Here is a 22,029-nt window from a genome sequence, read left to right on the forward strand (position 1 = left end):
GCTGCACACAAGGAAAGCAGCACAAGTCTTTTTCTCTCTCCCTCAAACTCCACCAGAAATGAGTCTTTGGAATCCCGCAAGGCATCCTGCTCCAAGAGGCTGCATCAGCAAAGACTCATTTCTGGGGGAGTTTGGGGGGAGAGAAAGCAAGCTTCTGCTATTTTCCTTGCATGCAACCTGAGAACGGAGCTCAAAGCAGGCTAGGAAAGGGGCTGCCTTGGAGGGGGTGGGGTTGTGAGGGATCTCTCTCTCTCTGTGTGTGTGTGTGTGTGTGTGTGAGAGAGAGAGAGAGAGAGAGAGAGAGAGAGAGAGAATCACCAGCCCTCCGAGGTGAGTTCAGCTCTCTCTCCTTCTCCCTCCCACCAATGTCAGCAAGCCACGTCAGTCAAAATTCACATTTGTGGTCTGCGGGATTTAAAATAATGAGTTTGGTGGTCCCCGAGAGCCAAAAGGTTGGCAACCCCTGCTTTAAAGTTCTCCAAGGATTCCCCGTGGGTGCTGCAAGTATTGCTTTCCCCTCCTGAGTTAAAGTGCCGAGAGTGAGAAGGAGTGAGGTCTGACAGAGAAGGTGGAGGAATTCACTTCAGTCTTGGAGAAATTTAAAGGAGCTGCTTCAAAATGCATGTCTGTTAAGCTACAAAAGTGCTCCACGTGTGTGTGTGTGAGAGAGAGAGGGGGGGGAAGGGAGAGAGAGAGAGGGAAGGGAGAGAAAGAAAGACAAGACAAAGAGAGAGTGAGAAAGAAAGAAAAAAATAGGAAGACACACAGAGAGAAAACTCTGTGCTATTATTTTTAATTGTTCCATTATTTATCGTGTGTATTTACACTGTCCCTACACCTAGAGTGATTTTTCTGCCTTTCTTTTGCCTAGGGCTACCACATATTTTTCAGGGTTTACATGCATTCAATGTCTATAGTCCAGAGCATAAAATACACATGTGTTTAACAAGAGTTGAAAGGGACCTTGGAGGTCTTCTAGTCTAACCCCCAGCTCAGACAAGAAAACTGAGGATGCCAAACTCTGAGTAGAAATCCTGGGAAAAGTGTCAGAAAAATACTTAGAAGGGGTCATAAAAGGTGAACAACATTTTTACAGAACCATAGATAAGTTGAGGCTGGGTGACAAGGAATGGCTGGGAGGGGAGGGGTCAGGTAAGGCATCCATTGATGTGAGTGACATTGAGTTGGCCATGCTCACCATCACATGACTACCAAGCATGCCCACCCAGTCACATGACCACCAAGCCACGCCCACATAGCCGGTAGTAAAAAAAATTGAATTCCACCACTGTATAGTGTACACCCTTTTATTCCTAGGTCTGCATATAACTATTTCAGCAGACCTGATTGGAAATTTGTGTCCAGATCTGTAAAAATCTCCTGTGGTATTGTAAATAATGACCAGCTCCTCCACTATATGTTTACTGGTCATATTTCTTAATGGAACTGCTTCCTGGTACCAGCTGACATAATCACAGACCACCAGAATATATTCATTGCCTTTACTGGACCATGGTAAAGGCCTGAAAGATCCATCGCTAACTTTTGAAAAAGGATGAGGACTAACGATACCTTTTCCCTAGGGACTTTGTCTTGTTGCCTTTTTTGCTTTATCAGCCATATTTCACAATACTGGATCACCTCTCCACAGATCACTGGCCAATACAATATATCCAGGATCTGATAAGATCCTACTAAATGATTTTATCTCTATCCATATATCTGGCCCACAGAGTCTCATGAGATAACTCAATGTGGCTTTGTAATATCCCTGAGGAACCACAATTTATTCGATCTGTTCCTTTGTGTAGGGATGAAGACTTATACAGTATAGCAATCCTTCATTTTCTTGATACCTTGGTAATGTGTCCTTGTTTCTCTCCTTTTTTGCAGCTAGCCAACAATATTCTACCTGAAATCATGGCAACATTTTGCTAGTTGATGTATGCTCTATGGCCACAATCATTGCTAATTTCACCACTTTTATCTTTCTGCTGAATTTAAGTCTATGGAAAAAATTACCACATTTTCAAATAAAACAGCCCACATGTTCACGTGTTTAGTCAAAGCTACAGTTTTCCCAGTTGTACTGTATGATTGAGAGAGATGGACGCAAGGAAGGCTGAGTGCCGAAGAATTAGTGCTCTTGAATTATGGTGGTAGAGAAGACTCTTGAGTGTCTCTTTAGAACAAGGGTGTCAAACTCAAGGCTTGGGGCCTTGATCCAGCCCATGGGGTGCTTAGATCTGGCCCATAAGGCTGCTGTGGAAACACCAAAGGACTGGCCTGTGGTGCCTCTGCCAGCAAAAATGGAGCTCGGGACAGCCGCACGCAGCTTCCTGAACTCCATTTTCACTGGCAAAGGGTTGCAGGAAGCTATCGCAGCCAAAAATGAAGCTTGGGAACCTGTTTTTCTGGCAAAACATTCCGGCCACCACAGGCACCCCTAACAGGAGTGATATTGAACTGGCCATGCCCATCCTGGCTCCCAAGCAGGGATGGGATTCTACCGGCTCTATAGAACCCCTTGTTAACTTTCTATGCAGTTCGGAGAACCGGTAGTTAGAAGAAATATCCTTTTGTTTTTTTCCACCCTTATTATATTCTTGGCAGTATGCCTAGGCTTACTGTCTCCAAAGGAGAGTTTTTTTCTTTCTTGATACTTTGTTAAAGGGGAAATGTTGTTTTAAGATTTTTACACTGCTGTTGGGAAGAAATACTCCCCTGGAAATACTCCCAGCTGGCATGCAATGATCAGCACTTTGAAGAAATAATTGAATAACAAAGCAGAGTTGCAGAAAGAAGCTTTTAATGAAAAGGAACTACGATGAGTGACATTCAGCAAGGCTTCTTGGCTAGCTGGAAAAATTGACATTCAAACGTGAGTTTACATATCCTTTCTGAGTTTTGGTCTATAACTGGGTTTTGGTGAAGTTTAATTCTGTGCTTGGTGACATTTAATCCTGTTTATTGATGGGATAATTTTTCCTATTCAGCTTTGGGAGGAAAAAGGTTAATTTCTGTTCCTGAAAAGAAACTGGGTTGAGAAATCTGGCTAGTTCCTGTGTCTATTTGTTCTGGTAACTGGTTTAACAAGCAACAGCTACTGTTGTGATTTAATTATTTGAATTGTTTCCTGCCTCATGTTTTCTTTTTCTATCTGGGGAGGGGGTCTTCCTTCACTGCTTTACTGGAATCTGGCACTGTCCTTTTGGGGTGTACTTCCAAGAGGCAGGATGCAAGCTTGGCACTTATTTTTTTAACTGCCTTTCTGGGGGGCATGTGACCTTTCCTTAAATCTGGATGATTTCCTTAGGATATCTTGTGAGGTGACTGAGACTAGCTGGTATCTTAAATGGTGCAAAAGGACAGAAGGATTGCTTTTCTTGGGTGTGCTTTTTCTGGAGAGCTTAAATGACCTCTGCTAAATGGTTTCACTTTATGAGCAAGAGTTGGCTGCTAATAGTTATCATTGCATTTTAACTATTTTAATTCCTCAAGGTGCTCTGGCACCCTGCCTGATTTGTAACTCTGGCTTGCAGGTATTTTAAATCTAATGATTGGTATTTAGGGCAGCTTTTTGCAAGCAAAGAAGCTTTTTGTATTTTTGTACAGGTAATCTTTGACTTACAACAGTTCATTTAGTGACCATTGAAAGTTACAATGGCATTGAAAAAAGTGACTTATGTCCATTTTTAACACTTTTGACCGTTGCAGCATCCCTACTGTCATGAGAGGCCAAGGGAGGAGAAGCGCCCCTTGACATGATGTCAAGTTGGCCATGTCCACTCAGTCACATGACCACCAAGTCACACCCACCAACTAAGCCATGCCCACAGAACCAGTTGTTTAAAAGTTTGAATCCCACCTCTGCCCCCAAGGTCAAACAAAACCCTGATGCAGCCCTCAATGAAATCAAGTTTGACCCTCCCTGCTTTAGAAGATCAAATTAATTAATCCTAAAGAAAACCAACATTGACTGTTCTTTGGAAGACAGGTACTGAAGCTGAGGCTTCAATTCTTTGACCACCAAATGAAAAGAAATAACTCATTAGAAAATAATCTGATGTTGAGAAAGACTGAAGGCAATAGAAGAAGGGGAGAACAGAAGATGAGGTGGTTAGGACAGTGTCACTGTTCCAATGAATTTGGGCACATTTTAGGAGAAAGTGGAAGACAGGGGGACCTGGCATGCTATGGTTCATTGTGTCACAAAGAATTGAACATGACTTCGCAATTGCTCATGTAATACATTTAATTATCACTTATCAGTTTAGCGTATACAGTACTTTTGGTGCAGAGGTAAGGTTTAAAAAGAAAATACAGTATGAAAAAATATACTTATATACATCTTTCTGTGCTTTCCCCTATTTTTCTTTAATTGATTTTGACATTTAATATGAATTTATTTTCCTCTTTTGTTTAAGACCCCTGAGAAACAAGAGTATATGGAGTAACAATAATAACATTCAAAATACTGGTCCTGTTTTACTCAGAGATTTTTGCATAAGAAACCACACTTGATGGTCCTAAGCTGTATTAGTGAATTGGCAAGATGGTGTCTTGATATGAACAAGACACATGTAGATAGCCATTAATTATTCTCTGGGTTTGTTGCTACAATTATAGCTTGATCTTGGCACCTGAAGAAAGATTAGCAAAGGGGAAATAGCAAACAACTAGATTTTCATTATCCTTAGCTGCAACATTACGTAACCTTTGATGTAGGAAAAGTTATAGCTGTATTTATACGGAAAGATTCTGCTTTGAAAGTTTCCAAATATGATACAGTTTTCTATTTGTTGCTGTTACAGTTTCTGATGATGATCTAGAATTCACATTCTGTTTTGTAGATTGTGTAATACAAAATATTTTCATTTCAACATAATAAAACCATATTTTATGAGGGCTAATTATTACAATTGTTGATATCTGGCTTTTTAAATTTGCTCCTGAAACGTGGATCAATAAGGATAAATGTGTAAACTGCTTTTTATCAAGTAAAACTATCATCTATAAAGGTAAAATATTGTATTATATTATAATCTATATCATTCCATATCATTATAACACATTATACTTTATAATAGTATAAAGATCAATACTTCATAAAAGCACCAAATATATTATAGAAGTACTATTAATACAGCATTTGAACTTCTTTTAGTATGATTATGCAACTTTTGGCTTCATTTGAGATTTCACTTGAGATTTCTGTAACAGAAAAATACATTTTAATGTTAACTCTTACAAATCAGCAAATTTACATGTACAGATTTTTAGATGACAGCATACAGTTTAAATAAGTGCAACTTTAAACAACTGATACATTTGTTCAAGGAAAAGGTTTGCATGGCTATTTTAAAATAAAATCTATATTATTATTATCTTTATTGTCAGAATACAACATGTGTATAATGAGATTGGCTGAGCCTTCCTTCGTGCACCCCCCACAACACAACGCACAGTGAGATAAATCCAAACATTTTATTTAAGATATTACTTACCTTTATCCTTGAACACAAATTGCTTGGCATTCTTGTTGGGTTTCAAATCTATTCTGGTTGCCTTCACAACCTCCATACCAAAATCGGACACAAGAATTTGTATCCTTGGCATAAAACCATTTTACTTGATATTTCCGGCAGCTTCCAGTTTTCATTGGTTCTAAACACCTGGTTTCTGAAATCAATGTATACATATATATTGTTTTGCTGTACTTCTATAGAAGCTGAAATGTCTTGTCTATACAACTTTATTACTACAAATTATTGTCACTGCCTGTATTTTTACTGTGAAATGTAAGCAAGAGTTACAATTGAATTATTTTTAGCTTTCACAACACTCCTAGTGTTCTCTGTCTTTACCGGTTCTGCAAGATTGCTGCAGTGCTAGGTGTACATAGTGCCGATTGACTGGCAGATACAATCCTTCTTTGTAACGCTTGGAGGGTTCAAAGATTAATAATACATAATATATTCACCTTCCAAGTTTCTGCCCATATTCCAATAAAGTACATTTTAAAATTATTATAAACAGAAATCCCTTTAGTCAATTGGGCCATTGCTTAAGAAGACATGTAACTGATAGAATAAGCTGCCCAGAGTGACCTTACAGGAGAAATGGGAGGAATAGAAATGTAATAAATAAGTAAAAAAATAGAATAAGCCTGCATACTTTAAACATTAAGATTTTTTTATAATTAGCTGACTTCCCTTTTATGTATTTATATCCTGCCTTTATTATTTTTATAATTAACTCATGGAGATGAACATATCTAACACACTTCTTTCTCCTATTTTCCCCACAACAACAACTCTGTGAGGTAAGTAGGATTGAGAGAGAGTAACATGGTGCTTTTCTCAAACTGCTAAAAAATCACTGAAAACACACTGTTCATTTAAAATGTGTAGTTTCAGCAGTTCATTAAAACATTGTGTAACTTCAGGAGTCTGTCAGATCAAACAGATCAGAGTCCGTCACTTTGGTGATAGGCAATCTGGTCATAAATACAAGTTATCTATAAGCTCTTAATCCAGACTGTCTGTACTCTATGCGTATCATTTATTCATGATAAACTGTCTCCCAAGCTTTGCAGCCAGATAGGCAAAAAACCTGATTGACAGCATACCAGGCTGATCCTCAAAATCACTGAGTCTCAACAATTGAAAAATGTATTCATAAACACAGTCTGGGTGCTTATAATATAATTAATTTAAAAGGAATAATGTTCATCCTAAAGTTTACAAGACATGAAAGTGTTCATCATCACAATCAATAAAGACTGAAGTTTCAAAGAAGGTTTGAAACAGCTAGGTATTAGCTGAGCATATGAGTTTACAATGTGAGCTACTGTATATAAGTTTTGGCTGACATATAGAAATCTTCCAGTGCTAGCTGTTCTTCTCCTCCCGCTAAGTGTCTCCATGAGATTATAATACAATTCATGGACTAGCGGGATGGCACTTCAGTACAAGTTCTGACTCCTAAGGACCAGGGGCAAGTTGTCACCTTAGGCTCTGGTTCTCTGATTACCTTGATTTTTCATGTAGAGGCAAGAAAGAAAGGAAAAAAAATAGAAGCAAAGCAATTGTGAATTTGTCTTTTTGGTTTTTGATACTAGAAATTATCATGAGATTCTGTTGAGAACAAAGAAAACTGTCCTATTAAATCTACTTATCTATTTTATCTTCTCAGCTTTAGAACACTTCCATACCTTTCATAACATGTATTATTGTAGGAAGTGGAACAACAGCTGGCGTAGGTTGCACATGTCTAGTTACATTAGACACAACTGCTAAATCTGGATGATGAGTGCTTGATTCCAAATAATCTTGGCTCACTGGCCGTCTATGAAGTTCAGGAATATATTTAGAAGTGGTTGAGGTAACATTATGATCCCGATGTGATGCTCCTTTCTCACTGGGTCTCTTTGAAAACTATATTTACAATAAAGAAAAAATCCAGTAACAAAATTTAGCTTAATTTAAAGACTGTGGTCTTGCAGAAAGCATGAATTATGTCATTAAATGTTTGTCTCTCCTATACAAATGTCATTTTTAGTAATACTTACAGAATCACTAGTCTCTGCGTGAAGTGGAGGGGCAAATGATCCAGGAAGATCAATTTTGGCTACTTGACTGCCATGTTCGCTGGTTTCAAATCTTGGAGAAAGAGCTGAACTGAGCACTTTGGTGATGTAGGAACTCAAATCATTTTCACAAATTTGTTTGAAAATCTTATCCTCAAGAGCTAAACATATGAAAAAGAAAACAGTATTATACAATAGAATTGCATATAATAATTATTATATAATTATTTTTATAGATGTTATAAATAATAATTACTTGAAATTATATGTATTATATTTTATGCAGATAGATAGAAATTACATATAGACATATAAATAGGAATTACTTGAAATTATGTGACCTACTTTTCTCTCTCCCTCCCTCCCCGCGCTTTGAAGCAATATATATACATATACATAAACATATACATATACATATACATATACATATACATATACATATACATACACATACATACACATACATACATACATACATACATACATACATACATACATACATACAGATAGATAGCTTCAAAGCAAAATACCAGCCTATGTAATGGGTCCTATAAAATCCCAATGGCAAATTGTCACAGATGGTTTGTTTCTGGTAATTATTGTAATTTTGTGAATGGGGCCATGACAGCCATTTAGGGAGCATGCCTCAAAATTCAAAATCACTCAGAAAAGTTAAAGTGGTATAGAGTATTGTCAATTTTTCCAATATGATTGATTGCCACTTACTTTCTTGTAACTTACATTTGGCAAAATCCTTTGATTTGGAGCTCAGTGGAAGAGAAAACTATTCATTTGGAATTGAAACAAGACAAGCAGATTTGAATGATTTCTCTTTTCTATGTGTTTTGGATGATCAAAGATGAAATAAACAATTCCATCATCTGATCTTATAATATGACTCTTATTCTAAAGTTTAAAGCATTGTGGTGCTTTAAGAGTATCAAAGAAATATCACTGAATGAATTTTCATGGTCAATCATACTCAAAAGACTCTACCTAATGTCTGCTATTGATGTGATTGCTTCATTATTTTCTCATGAAACAATTTCTTCATTTTTATAGGTTTGTATCTCCCAACTAATTATTGATTGTAATGGAATATGGGAATTATCCGGGGTGGGATTGTAATGGAATATGGGAATTATCCGGGGTGGGATCTGACAAAGTTAACTACCAGTTTGGTCATTTACAAGGTTCGGTGATTTACGATGTGCTTTCCTGCACACTGCTGGCGTGCACATCATCAGCATGCTGCGTGTAGAGAAACAGCCTTTCAAAAAGCCCTTTTTTCCTGCTTTTTAAACTGCAGCTGTGCCTCCCACAGCAGCTAAAGTTGAGAAAAAATCAGGAAATAAAGGTCAGGTAAGAGCCCGGGTGGGCAGGTGGGCAAAAACATCAACAGACATAGAACCAGTTCTATGTCTGCTGCTCTTCAGAGCTATCAGTTCTACAGAGGTGGACAGAACTAGTAGAAACCCATCCCTGGAATTATCTTGTGGAAAGATAGGAAGAAAACAGTCATACAAGAGAAGAAAGGAGCCCCCAGTGGCTTAATGGTCACAGAAAGAAATCAAACAAGCGGATCTAGCAGTTAAAAGCGGTGTCAGGAAGTTTTCCACTTTCAAATCTGCAAGATTCTGTCACTGTCATCTTACAATAAAGTGGATTTAGCTCATTTGGTCTTATTTCGTGTCTGGTTTACCAGGATTGTTAACAATTAATATTGTAAGTTCATAAATATTTCTTGTCCTCAAATATTTAATGGTGTGCTTCATCCACATATGAATTAGCCATGTGAATATCATAGTTCAAGTAAAGGCAGCTCATTCTTACCTTGCAGAGTCATGAAGTCATCGATCTGGTAGACATGATCACTGTCTGGATCAGTAGCAATTAGATCCATTTCTTTTCGAAAATTTTCAAAGTTGGGATCAGTCTTCTGTACCACTCCAATTACAAATATTTCTATGTTGACAGCATGGGCATCTCTCACCACTACTTCCAGTTTATGTGGTTCACGTTGATCTGCCTGCCCATCTGTTATTACCACTGCCACTTTTCTAACTCCTTGTCGAGCCATCTGAAATATATCAATGGCTTTGCTGATAGCTGTAGCAGTGTATGTGCCTTCCCCATAGTATTGCATTGCATCAACAGCGTTTTTCAGACTGTCTTTGGTAGGAAATTGCTGCAGCGTGGACACCACCTCCACTTTGAGGCTAAAATTGATGATGCCAATGCGGGTTGTGGCTTGGTTGACTGTGATAGCATCGATCATAGTTTTTACAAACCGTTTAATTCTTTCAAAGTTTTCAGGCCCAACACTTTCAGAGCTGTCAATCACAAATACAAGCTCCAAAGGATTTTCTCTGCACTTAACACCACAGCCTAAAATAAGTGGTAGATAGAATAAGAGGGTAAGCAATGTGTTATGTGTATGATTTTCCAGGAAGTAATAAACTTGGAATAACATGAAGCATTTGTCATATCAGTTGCCCAGAGTTGTGTTTAAAATGGGCAGTCAAATCTTATCAACAAACAGATAAAATATTCCCTACAATGGATAGTTGAAAAATAGAAAAAAAGCTTAGTAATGTGGGCATCTATTTTCCAGACTATATCAAGGCAGTGAATCAGATTCAGATTTCATTTGATAAATAGCAATAGGGGTGTCAATAGATTCAGATATGATTTAATAAATAGTACAGGGGTGCCAAGCTTGATTTTATTGACACTTGTGTTTGACCTCAAGGGCTAGAATAAGGGTTGCCAGGGTGAATGCGGCCAGCTCAATGTCATTTGTGTCGGGGGCACCTGTGGTGGATCAAGCGCTCTGCTAGAAAGACAGGCTCCCAAGTTCCCTTTTCGGCTGTGACAGTCTCCTGCAACCCTCTGCCAGTGAAAACAGAGCTCAGGAAGGCCATTTTCACTAGCCGAGACACCACAGGCTATTCCTTCACTGTTTCCAGGGTTGGCCCCATAAGCCAGATCTAAGTACTCCAAGGGCCAGATCTGGATCCTTGATTTTGACACCTCTGGAATAGCACATAGACTTATACACCACTTCATGGTGCTTTACAGCAGAATTTCCCAACCTTTCCGGCTTTACAGGTAGGAGAGGGGATGGTTCTGGATGAGAGTGGGCATGCATGGGCGCACAACTCCATTCGCGAGAATGGTGGGCACATGTGCCTGCCGCTCATGCAAATGGAGCACCTGTGCACATACTTGTGCATTATTTGTGTGCATTCACCTACTACTTACATGGTTCAATTCTGAATGCCTCAAGGCCCAGTAGTGGACTGTGGCCCAGAAGTTGGGCATCTTACTTTATAGCACTCCTTAAGCAGTTTACAGATTCAGCATGTTGCTCCCAACAATTTGGGTCTTCATTTTACTAAGTTCAGAAGGATAGAAACCTGAGTGAACCTTGAGTCAGTCAGGATTGAACTCCAGGCAGTGAGCAGAGTTTACCTACAATACTGCATACTAATCACTACGCCACCACAGCTCCTAAAAAGGCAATGTTTTGAAACTGCCTGTCTACTATTAATGCCTAGGCAAAAGATTATACAGCAAGCACACTGATGATTAACTTGTGAAAATGCTTCACCACAGAAAAACAGAGTTTCACTTTACAGATTCACTTTGCATTACAATGATAATTCCCAAATTTGAAAAAAGTCATGTATATTAACATGCACAAATTTTATACTTAATTATAATCACCAATACTTGTTTCTCTGATGATATGCAAGTAGTAACTGTGCCACTTTTTGACCTAGTAAAGGTATCCATTCTTCTTTTCCTCTTGTATAGTACTCTTTAACACATAAATAGTTGTTATATGCCCAGAAAAAACAGAGATAATCTGGGATGATAGCCTTAGGAGCTAGAGTGGGTTTTGGAACTTGTCATATCAACTATGGCAACCATTTTATGAGGGCACTAAAATACCAATTACACATTCTATAGATAATGAATTAGTCTAAACTTTTCTTTTCATTTTCCTTTCACTCAACAAATTTAATTGCAATATACAACTGATAAGATTTACTTAAAATTATTTAAACAAAAGTGATTTGTACAGTAAAATGGTCTCTTTCCTTAAGTAGATCTTACCACATATCTCCATAATGAGTTTGATTATTTCTTCTTTCTGAAAGAGAGTAAGACCTTAGTTTGGTCTTTTGGAATTAGAAATGCCATAGGTATTTTTTAAAAAGTAAAAAAGGTGTTTTTAAAAAGTAATTTTCAGTAAGCTATAGTTTTACAGTATGTTTAGTTTAATCACTGAGGAAACAGGAACAAAATTATGTTCTTTGAATACCCTCCAATCAAGCAAATGTCCCAGATAGTCCCTAAATCAGTAAAGCTAGCATAACTCTCTCTTGGTAGACTTAAAATATAACTACTCTTTATTAATTGATTTACCAGAAAATGTATATTGCCACCCCATAAAAGTTTGTTAACAAGGGAGCAGCTAACTGGCTATTGTATACTTGGAAACAATCAATATATATTATCACTTAAACATGGCTTTAATTCTATAATTTGTTTTATGCAAATAAATTAGAAATATTAATAAATTCAAGTCTAGCACTGTTCAGAATATGTATTCTAACTGATTGTACATTTTCTAATTTCACACATTCAAAGGAAATACCTACATTGACCTAGTTGTGGTTTTTAATATAAAATAATATTTTGATGTCAACAAATGACAGATGTACTTACAGTAAGACCAGGTTCACCCTTTTGTCCTGAAAATCCCTAAAATATAAAACAATGACATTATTTCATAGTCTTCTGCAACATAGAGCATATAATATAACATCTAACATAATATAAATAAGAGTTGGCTCCAGAGTAAGTCAGGTGTCAGTCAGTCTTTTTGATTTCAATAGATACTTTTCATATGACTAATCTAGACCCAAGCCATTGTGAAATATTTAAGTTTTACCCTTAGTCCTTGAGGGCCAGGTTCTCCAATTTCTCCTTTGTTACCTCTCTTTCCCTGCTCTCCCTTCTCTCCATAGTCACCCTAAAAAACAGATCATTCTTTTAATTACATGAATGAAGGACAGGAAGACATACATGAAGTATCTTAATAATCAGTGCAGGTTATTATTTTTGATAAATAACAATATTAAGTTAGGCAAATCAAATAGAAAAAAGAAGTTTATATAAATGAAAATAGGGTAGATGTAAATAATCTATCCTAGCATCTTTCTCCACAATCACTGCAATTAAGTACAATTGATATTTAGCTTTTTTCTTTAAACCTATTAATTATTCATTAAGAGGTAGTCTTTGTAGGTTTAGCCAAATCACAGCATTTTTTTCACTATGCTCCTTGACTTTCATTACTATTAATGTTTGCACTGTCTCCTTTGTATGATACTGGTATGTAAATTGATCCTTTCCAGGCTGATAGCTATTGGTCATTCTCCAGATTTGCCGGCACAGTTTGGTTGGAATCTTTATTGATTCTTCAACTGATTGCAGTACTTCTGCAGATATTCCATCAGTTCCTGTAGCCTTCCACTTACTAATGACCAGTGTGCTGCTCTTTCTTTTTTAATATTAAAGTACATATTGTAAATAAGGAATATAGTTTAATGTATCTTGGACATTGACATCATTATTGTACAGAATTTTATTTATTGGTTTTTATTCTGCCTTTATTATTTTTATAAATAACTCAAGGTCATAAACATATCCAACACTCCTTCCTCCTCCTATTTTCCCCACAACAACAACCTTGTGAAGTGGGTTGGACTAAGAGAGAGTAAGTAGCCTAAAGTTACTCAGCTGGCTTTCATGGCTAAAATGAGACTTGAACTCATGGTCTCCCATTCTTCTTTGAATCAGGTACCAACTGCCCACTGGCATTCTTTACCATACTTTCCTAAATTCCCCAAATTTAAAAGGAGGTTCCTTGAAACCTCCTTCTAAACTTGAAGAACTTTGGGAAGACTGTCTTTGTTTTTCTGTATCTGTTTCCATCTTTAACAGAATACAAGAAAGAAAATCTGAATAAATGAATTACCCAGTTCTTCAGGAAAGCTTCTAGAGATTGCTTGTTTAGCCCAAGCTAGAGATAGCATTGCCAATAGAAGTTAACAAAAGTTGTGCAATGATTCTAATACCATCTTTGGCAATGTATAAGCCATTCAGAGCCAATGGGAATCAGCAACATGTAAGTCTAAGCAAATAAAAAAACTAGTCACTCTAAATGATTACATCATTACATGAAAGAATATAATGATAAAAGCATAACAATCACTTTATTCCTCTGTTGCAGGAGATGTTTTGATATTTTTTCAAGAAACACAATTAAGTTTCCCATTATAATCTTGGCCCATTGTTTCCAAAGTTTAATGTAGGGGACAAAAATCTTTATTCATTTTTAAACTTCATCCTGAATAAAAACTCTGATTTGTATACAGGTAGTCCTCAACTTAAACCCACAATTGAGATGAGAATTTCCATTTCTACACAAGGTGGTTGTTAAGTAATTTTCACCCATTTTTATGACTTTTTTTGCTATGGTTGTTAAGAAAATCACTCCAATTGTCAAGTGAATCATGTGGTCTTTAAATGAATCTGGCTTTGCCCATTGTTTGGTGGAAGCCAACTGGAAAGATTATAAATGATGGTCACATGACCCCCAGAGCATTGCAACCATTGTAAACACATCCCAGATGCCAATTTTTATCACATGACTGTGAGGATACTGTGCGAGCTGTAAAGGTAACAATTGGTTATGAGTCATATTTTCAATGGTGCTGTAACTTTGAATGGTCACTAAATGAATGGTTGTAAGTTGAGGACTACATGCACATATACTTTCCCTTTTAAAACAAAAACCTGTAGGAAATCTTTCCTACAATCTGAATTCTGATTCAAAAAGATAATTGAAGAAGTGCCATCAGTTAGTAACTAAGATATTCCTAAATAAAGTATACAATGAATATTTAATCTAATTGATTGCTTAATGGAAAACCTCTTACCTTTGGACCAGGTAATCCAATTCCTATGGAGCCCTTTGGTCCTGATGAACCTTGAATTCCTTGCTCTCCCTGAAAATAATACATAAGATTAATTCCAAATTTATCTTTGCAAAAACTCTATTCTGTACCATAAAATTGAGCAGGCTAAAGAAATCTTTGCTGTTCAGTGTTTATTTAGAGGAAAGGATTTTGTAGATCCTGAAAAGGCTGACCTTCAATTCCCATAATGTTTCGTCACTGACTCTGCCAGCTGAGCTCAAAGAAATTAAGAGGACAAAGCTATATGCCGAGTTGTACTGTATAGTCTTCAGCATGATTCTATGTCATTTTATATTCTAATGAAGAAGTGGTTCAGCTTTATATCTCTTGAGCTTGGACTTCTGTGTACATATAGCTCTGTCTGTTAAATAGCTATCATTATTAAAATCACAGACAAAAAAACATGTAAGAAACTTCTCTATAGTTATGAACAGTGGTGGAGCGCGGAGGGAGCGTGTGTGCATGCACTCACATTTTAGGCGAACTGGTTGTTAAAGTATGTGCAGCCCACCTCTAGTTATGAGGTTTGAGTTATTGTATTTCTCTCAATAGCACATCTTTGAAGTCAATTGCTTAGAGAGACACTGAGTTAATACAAACAAAAACCAAATAATTATTCAGTGTAGATTTGTGTTTCCAGGGATTTGTGTTTTATATCTACAAGCTGAAGGACTGGAATATAGGTGTTTTATGATACAGCTACTGAACAACGGGAAGCAATTTTCTCCCAAGCAGCTGAATCCTGGGGTTTTAAGAACTCTGATATCCATTTGGCTAAATGAGACCATTTTCCTAGAAAACAAATATATGCAAATGCAAATATATCTGCATTTTTTGCAAAATATAAAAATAGAGGTCTGCAACCAGCTTCCTTGCTTTGGGCTTTTTCAACAATAAGTAGAAATAAAAGGAGGAATTCTGCCTTGAGAAATTGTTGGAGAATTGTTGGAGAAGAAATTAGAAAGGCATTTGTGGTCATTATAGATAATAATGGCTTGGTTTTTGTTTTTTTTTACTGTTTGGCTTTGAGTTTAAAGACAAAAGAAAAAGAATGAGAAAGAATGACAGAGAGAGGTGGAGGAGGGAGGGGGAGAGGGAGGAGAGAGAGAGAGAGAGAGAGAGAGAGAGAGAGATGTTGCATCATCACTGCAATGTCACATGACATATCAGGACTTTTTTCCCCTTCACTAAACCAGGTGGGCTAGCATGTGACACATTCGGCCTGCAGGCTGCGAGCTTGACACCCCTGGTCTATGCCAATGTTCAAGCATATATTCAGTTAGATCCTTGTCTTCCGTAATAATTATAAATCAACTCTGCAAAATTAAGACAGTCTAAATCTCAGCAGGCTTTCATTTGCATATGCTAATTTATATGCATTGACACAAATTTGGATTAGCTGCTGTGTTATCATAACGGGAAAGTCAATGCTTAGTATATTGATCAGTACTTTTAAGGTATCTACTGTAATTTTTTATTTCTTTCCCTTAAATTCAGTTAAAACTGCTAACCCTTTAAATAAAGAGTATGGTGTTCCATATTGACAGACTTGTAACCCAACGTTCCCATTGGTCCGCTTTAACCGCTACCTGATTGGACAACCAGGGCGGCTGTGATTGGCTCACTAAGAGTCTGACGCGATTGGTCAAAACCAAGCGCGGGAGACTTAAAGTGATGTCATTGGCCGCTTAAGCCCCGGCAAGCTCTATAAAAGAGCCACCGCGGCTGCTATTCTTTTAAGCTGGTTTTAGCCGATAAATAAAGAGCTGTTGTTACTGAACTGAAGTCTCTCGTCTTTATGAGCCCAACCCTGCGAACATAGCACTGGCAATGAAGGTGGGATAGAGAAGACAACGAGACAATCCAGCACATGGCAAACGGCACGAAACAACCATCAAGATGGCCAGCAATGCCACGCCACCCTCACCCTTTAATCTGGCCACTGAGGACTGGGAGTCCTACATCGACCGGTTTCAGATGTTTTTGGAATGCAGCAACCTGAAAGACGCCAATGGCAACTGGAAACGGTCTGTATTCCTATCACACTGCGGGCCCACCGTGTTTAAAATGGCCAAGGCTTTGGCAAAACCTGCAGACGTCAAGACGATGGATTGGGATGACCTCACACCCATCCTCTGAAACCACTATGCTCCGGCTGTGCCCACCCTCATTCGCCGGCACGACTTTTACCAAAGAGACCAGCGCAAGGGTGAGAGCATCAGCAAATTCGTGGCCGATCTAAGGGACCTTGGAGGCTTGTGCGGATTCACTGACCTAGAAGAGACCATGCGAGACTGGGTCATCCTCGGCCTAAAAGACCCCACACTACAAAGCAAGTTGATGGCAAAAGGCAGTATCTCCCTCGCCGACACCATAGCTGAAGCGACTGCAGCAGAAGCCACCCGCAAATCAGCGGCTTGAATGCGGCGATCAAATGCAACCGACAGCCATCCTGTCAGCGAGACGGCCTCAACACCAGAGAAACACACCACCTCCACCCACCACGGCAACATCGATTCCGCCTCTGACAACGACTACGAGGAGGAAGAAATCCACCGGCTTCAATCAAAACACGATCGACGAGACCAGTGGGGTCGTAAGTCAGGGTTCCAGTGCACCGGATGTGGAGGCGATCACCCCCGCTCTGAATGCCATTTTCTTGATGCCATTTGTCGGCATTGCAAGAAGCGGAGGCACATCGCAAAAATTTGCTGAAATAAATGCAACCACAGTCCCCGGTGCCGAGGCAGCAGCCCTAGACGACGAGACGGCACCTCCCCAAAGCATCAGGATTGCCAGACTGACAGTCAATGGAGCCGAGACAGCCGGACCAAATGATTCAACGAGGCATCGCGGAAAGAAGAAACCCATCAAACGGTTGTCATCAGCCATTCTTCAACCATAGACGCCCAAAAAGTACGCGTAACGGTAAACATCGAAAACCAACCATGCTCCATGGAGGTGGATTCAGGATCCTACCTCTCCATGGTCTCCTGGCACACCATCAAGCGCCTAATACCCAGCATACACAGACACGAACTAAGCGACCAAAAGCTGATTCTGAGATACCAGGGGAACCGCATCCCTGTTACCGGCATCGGGCACTTCAAAATCACATTCAAAAGCCGCACCAACATATTACCATTCACCATCGTGGACAATGATCGCCCCAGCTTGCTCAGGCTACAATGGTTCAAGCCGCTAGGGATAGAAATGGCTGGCATCCACCACACAAACGAAGAAGATTGGGAAGCGGCACTTGCACGGGACTTCTAAGAGGTCTTCGACAACACCTTAGGCAAGTACAAGGGGTCCCCAATCTCCTTCAATCTTAACCCAGATGTCGCCCCTATCCGCCTCAAACCACGGTGAGTGTCATTTGCACTCAAGCCTAAAATAGACAAGCAACTAAATAAGCTCATCACCCAAGGGGTATTGGAGCCGATTGACCACGCCCATTGGGAAACGCCTATAGTCACCCCAATCAAACCAGATGGCTCCATAAGAATTTGTGGAGACTATAAGGCCACCCGCAACCATGCCCTGCAGCAAAGTGCCTACCCCATGCCAGTAGTCCAGCATCTCCTGCACTCACTGGAGGGAGGCCGGATCTTTGCAAAGCTCGACCTGGCAAAAGCCTATCAGCAGCTGCCGGTCGATGCAGAAACCGCCGAGGCACAAATGATTGTGACACACCGGGGGGCATTTAAATGCAACCGCCTCCAATTCGGCATCAGCGTAGCACCAGGGGTTTTCCAAAGCCTAATGGAAAGGATGCTGCAAGGCATTAAGTGCCAAAGTAGTGCCATACTTTGATGATGTATTAGTGGCAGCGGCTAATAAAAAACAACTAGAAAAATTCCTGAGGGCAGTACTCCAAAAATTTAAAGACTGTGGCTTGAAAGTTAAAAAAGAAAAATGCCAACTGTGCACGGAGAGGGTCGAGTTTTGGGGGTACCTCCTAGACAAACACGGAATTCACCCCACTGAGAAAAAACTCAAAGCCATCAAGGAAGCCACCAAACTGAAAAACAAAACGGAGCTTCAGGCGTTCTTAGGACTCATTAACTTTTATAATGTTTTCCTACCCCAAAAGGCGACCGTGGCGGAACCATTGCATAGACTGTTGGACAAAACCGCCTCCTGGACTTGGTGAAAATGGTAGGAAAATGCCTTTCAACAAATAAAAAACCTCTTAACTTCCGACGCAGTTCTCATCGAGTATAGTGAAACTCTACCACTAACAATTACATGCGATGCATCACCTTTTGGAGTAGGAGCAATCCTCAGTCACACCTTACCAAACAGAAGAGAGGCACCCATTGCCTTCTTTTCAAGAACCCTGTCCAAGCCGGAAAGAAACTACAGCCAGCTGGACAAGGAAGCCTTAGCAATCATCTCCGGAGTGAAAAGGTTCCACGAATACGTCTACGGTAGGACCTTTTCAATTATTACTGATCATAAACCTCTGCTTGGCATATTGACGGGCAACAAGGCCACCCCAAACATCCTCTCACCTCGCATGACGAGATGGTCCAAATTCTTGGCCGCCTATAATTACCAGCTCACACACCACCCTGGCAAGGACATTTTGCACGCCAATGCTTTAAGCCGGTCACCCCTTCCGGACGTGCTAGATGACCCAGCACCTACCACTCAAGTCCTCCAAATAGAAACCCTACCTAGCCCACTCCTCACCGCGCCAGACATTACCCGCGAAACAAAAAAAGACAGGCGGCTGGCGCAAGTCTTGAGTTGGGTAGAATGAGGTTGGCCAGAAAATGATAAAGACGAACATTTTAAAGACTTCAGAAGCCAGCAAACTGAACTCTTTGCTCAAAAAGGGTGCACCCTTTGGGGAGATCGGGTGGTGATACCTGAGACATTACAGACCACAGTGCTGGACATGCTGCACGAAGGGCACCCGGGCATCGTCCGGATGAAAGCCCTGGCAAGAAGTTATGCTTGGTGGCCAGGGATGGACAAGCAGATCGAAACAGGGGTCACAGCATGCAACAGTTGCCAACAAATGTGATCCACCCCCCCACAGCACCACCCCTGGAATGGGAAACACCCAGAGGCCCCTGGTCCCGAATCCACCTTGATTTCGCCGGCCCCACTCATGGACACACATTTCTGATAACTGTAGATGCCTATTCAAATTGGCTGGAAGTCTGCACTATGAAAAAAACAACCACAGAGGCTGTCATAGCTAAACTTAACAAACTTTTTGCCACAAACGGTTTGCCAGATGTGATAGTGTCTGACAATGGGCCACAGTTCACGGCACTGGCATTCAAACAATATCTAGCTGCCCGAGGCATCAGACATGCATTAACATTGCCCGTTTACCCGGCGTCGAATGGGCGGGCGGAACGGATGATTCAGTTTACAAAAAAAACCATACAAAAAATTGAAGATGGCAACATCCAAGAAAAAATCAACAAAATGCTGCTGATACAACATATCACGCCTAACACAACCACTAACAAATGCCCAGCAGAACTACTTATGGGCAGAAGACTCCGTTCGCCACTAGACCGGTTGCATCCCACTTATAATCCAGAGAACCCCCCCCCCCCGGTTCCACAAGCCGACATCACATATTCAACATCGGCGACACTGTCTTCGCAAAAAGTTTCACTGGGGACCCCCTCTGGGTACCTGCACGAATCACCCAAATAACCGGACCCAGGTCATACCGCCTAGAAACCACCGATGGGCGAAGCTGGAAGCGCCATATCGACCAGCTATGGTCCAGGCTAGCCAGCACAGACTTTAACAAGGAAATCGGGGAGACTTTGAACATTGAAAAAGAAAAAAACTCAACGCAAGCAGAACACCCCGCAGGCAGAAGCCAAACAATAAACCAACCATACTCACCTGAATATACAGAGCCGTTGCAGACGGGTGCTTCACCTGAAAAGAGTAGCTGTACAAGCTCGACCAGCCAGAAAAACCAGACGGGAGCAGCAGAGCAAACGGCTCAAGCAACCCGGGCGAACCAGGCGGGAGTCGCAGCTATAGGCCCAGCTCACCCTTCCAGGCAGTTCCATCAGGAGAATTGAGAGCGACGCGGAGCCCGTCCGAACCGGCCGACGACCAGAGACTAAATGAAGCGCGCAAGTCAAGTAGGCAGGTACGGAGACCCGCGACTACATCACCCCGCCCCTTGGACGATATCAAGATGGGAGGGGTGTTCCATATTGACAGACTTGTAACCCAACATTCCCATTGGTCCGCTTTAACCACTACCTGATTGGACAACCAGGGCAGCTGTGATTGGCTCGCTAAGAGTGTGCCGTGATTGGTCAAGACCAAGCGCAGGAGACTTAAAGTGATGTCATTGGCTGCTTAAGCCCCGGCAAGCTCTATAAAAGAGCCACCGCGGCTGCTATTCTTTTAAGCTGGTTTTAGCTGATAAATAAAGAGTTGTTGTTACTGAACTGAAGTCTCTCGTCTTGAGCCCAACCCTGCGAACATAACATATGGATTGGCTGATCTTCTAAATTCCAATATTATCAAACTACAGGGCCCAAAATCTGTACCTTAAATCACACTGACTGAATTTGATAGCTCTAATTCAAACACATTTGAAAAGTAACTAGCTCCCCACCTTGAAACAGGGAATACTTCCACACAGAAGACCTCTTGGCAATATTTTAGTTATTGATGCTGGACTATCGTCTAAAAAAACACAGGCCATCCTATTAGGCTATATTTAAGAATTTAATTTGATATAATTGTGATTGATTTGAGATTTGTCAATCAGTTGAAGTTTTTAAATTCACAGGAAATGGCAGCAACAAAACAAACATCTATGAAAAACATGAGAGGAATAATTTATTTTCAAAAGCCTTCCCTAGCATTAATATTCTTACCTTATTTCCTTGAATGCTGTCTCCTGGAGCACCTGGAGGGCCCGGGAAACCCTTTTGTCCCATAATACCCTATTTAAGAAAAGGGAGAAGAGGTAATAGAAAAAAGAATTCCCAAATTTCACCAGAAATCTTCCAGCCAGTTTTGAAAAACAGAAAACCAGAATTTTTTTGATAAATATATTTTTGATTATATCAAAGGAAAAGTAAATTCTGCTGGTGTATCTTTAGATTTGCTTCAAAAATTATATTGCTGTCATTTCACAAACATCAAAATTATTCTTGCCCCCGCCCCACACATACACACAGAGACCCCAGTCTTAATCTGTGATTGTAATAACATAAACAGACCTTACCACAGGTATTACTCCTAGGCTGTACCTGGCTTTTCTTATCTGAGTATTTAAAGCTTTCCATCTTTCCAAATGATTTGGTTCTTATTTTGTTCAGTGTTTTCTCTATCTTTTGTACCTATTTCAATGTTATGTTCCTTGTAGCTAGACCT

At 39.9% G+C, this 22,029-nt stretch overlaps 2 protein-coding genes across 4 annotated transcripts in view; one reads left to right on the top strand and one right to left on the bottom strand.

The window, feature by feature from the left end:
• The first annotated feature begins 2,424 nt into the window (after positions 1-2,424).
• MIOS (meiosis regulator for oocyte development) overlaps positions 2,425-22,029 on the top strand; it is a 125,188-nt gene continuing 105,583 nt past the window's right edge. The window contains exon 1 of one of the 2 annotated variants that reach the window (XM_087918130.1): positions 2,425-2,881. The gene's annotated coding sequence lies outside the window, so the exon portion shown is untranslated. The remainder of the gene's footprint in view (positions 2,882-22,029) is intronic. The other variant, XM_087918131.1, reaches the window with a different exon arrangement.
• Positions 4,242-22,029, bottom strand: part of COL28A1 (collagen type XXVIII alpha 1 chain) — a 90,895-nt gene continuing 73,107 nt past the window's right edge. For both annotated transcript variants that reach the window (XM_087918128.1, XM_026706311.2), the window contains exons 27-36: positions 21,528-21,596; positions 14,608-14,676; positions 12,555-12,635; positions 12,329-12,364; positions 11,714-11,750; positions 9,425-9,979; positions 7,574-7,752; positions 7,217-7,439; positions 5,508-5,682; positions 4,242-5,214 (exon numbers count right to left, since the gene is read on the bottom strand). In XM_087918128.1, the coding sequence (XP_087774254.1) occupies positions 5,510-5,682; positions 7,217-7,439; positions 7,574-7,752; positions 9,425-9,979; positions 11,714-11,750; positions 12,329-12,364; positions 12,555-12,635; positions 14,608-14,676; positions 21,528-21,596 (1,422 nt within the window). In that variant the 3' untranslated portion in view covers positions 4,242-5,214; positions 5,508-5,509. The remainder of the gene's footprint in view (positions 5,215-5,507; positions 5,683-7,216; positions 7,440-7,573; positions 7,753-9,424; positions 9,980-11,713; positions 11,751-12,328; positions 12,365-12,554; positions 12,636-14,607; positions 14,677-21,527; positions 21,597-22,029) is intronic.

The sequence above is a fragment of the Pseudonaja textilis genome, chromosome Z, assembly GCF_049901715.1.
Source record: "Pseudonaja textilis isolate UNSWEBS1 chromosome Z, rPseTex1.2, whole genome shotgun sequence".
NCBI classification, from domain to species: Eukaryota; Metazoa; Chordata; class Lepidosauria; order Squamata; family Elapidae; genus Pseudonaja; species Pseudonaja textilis.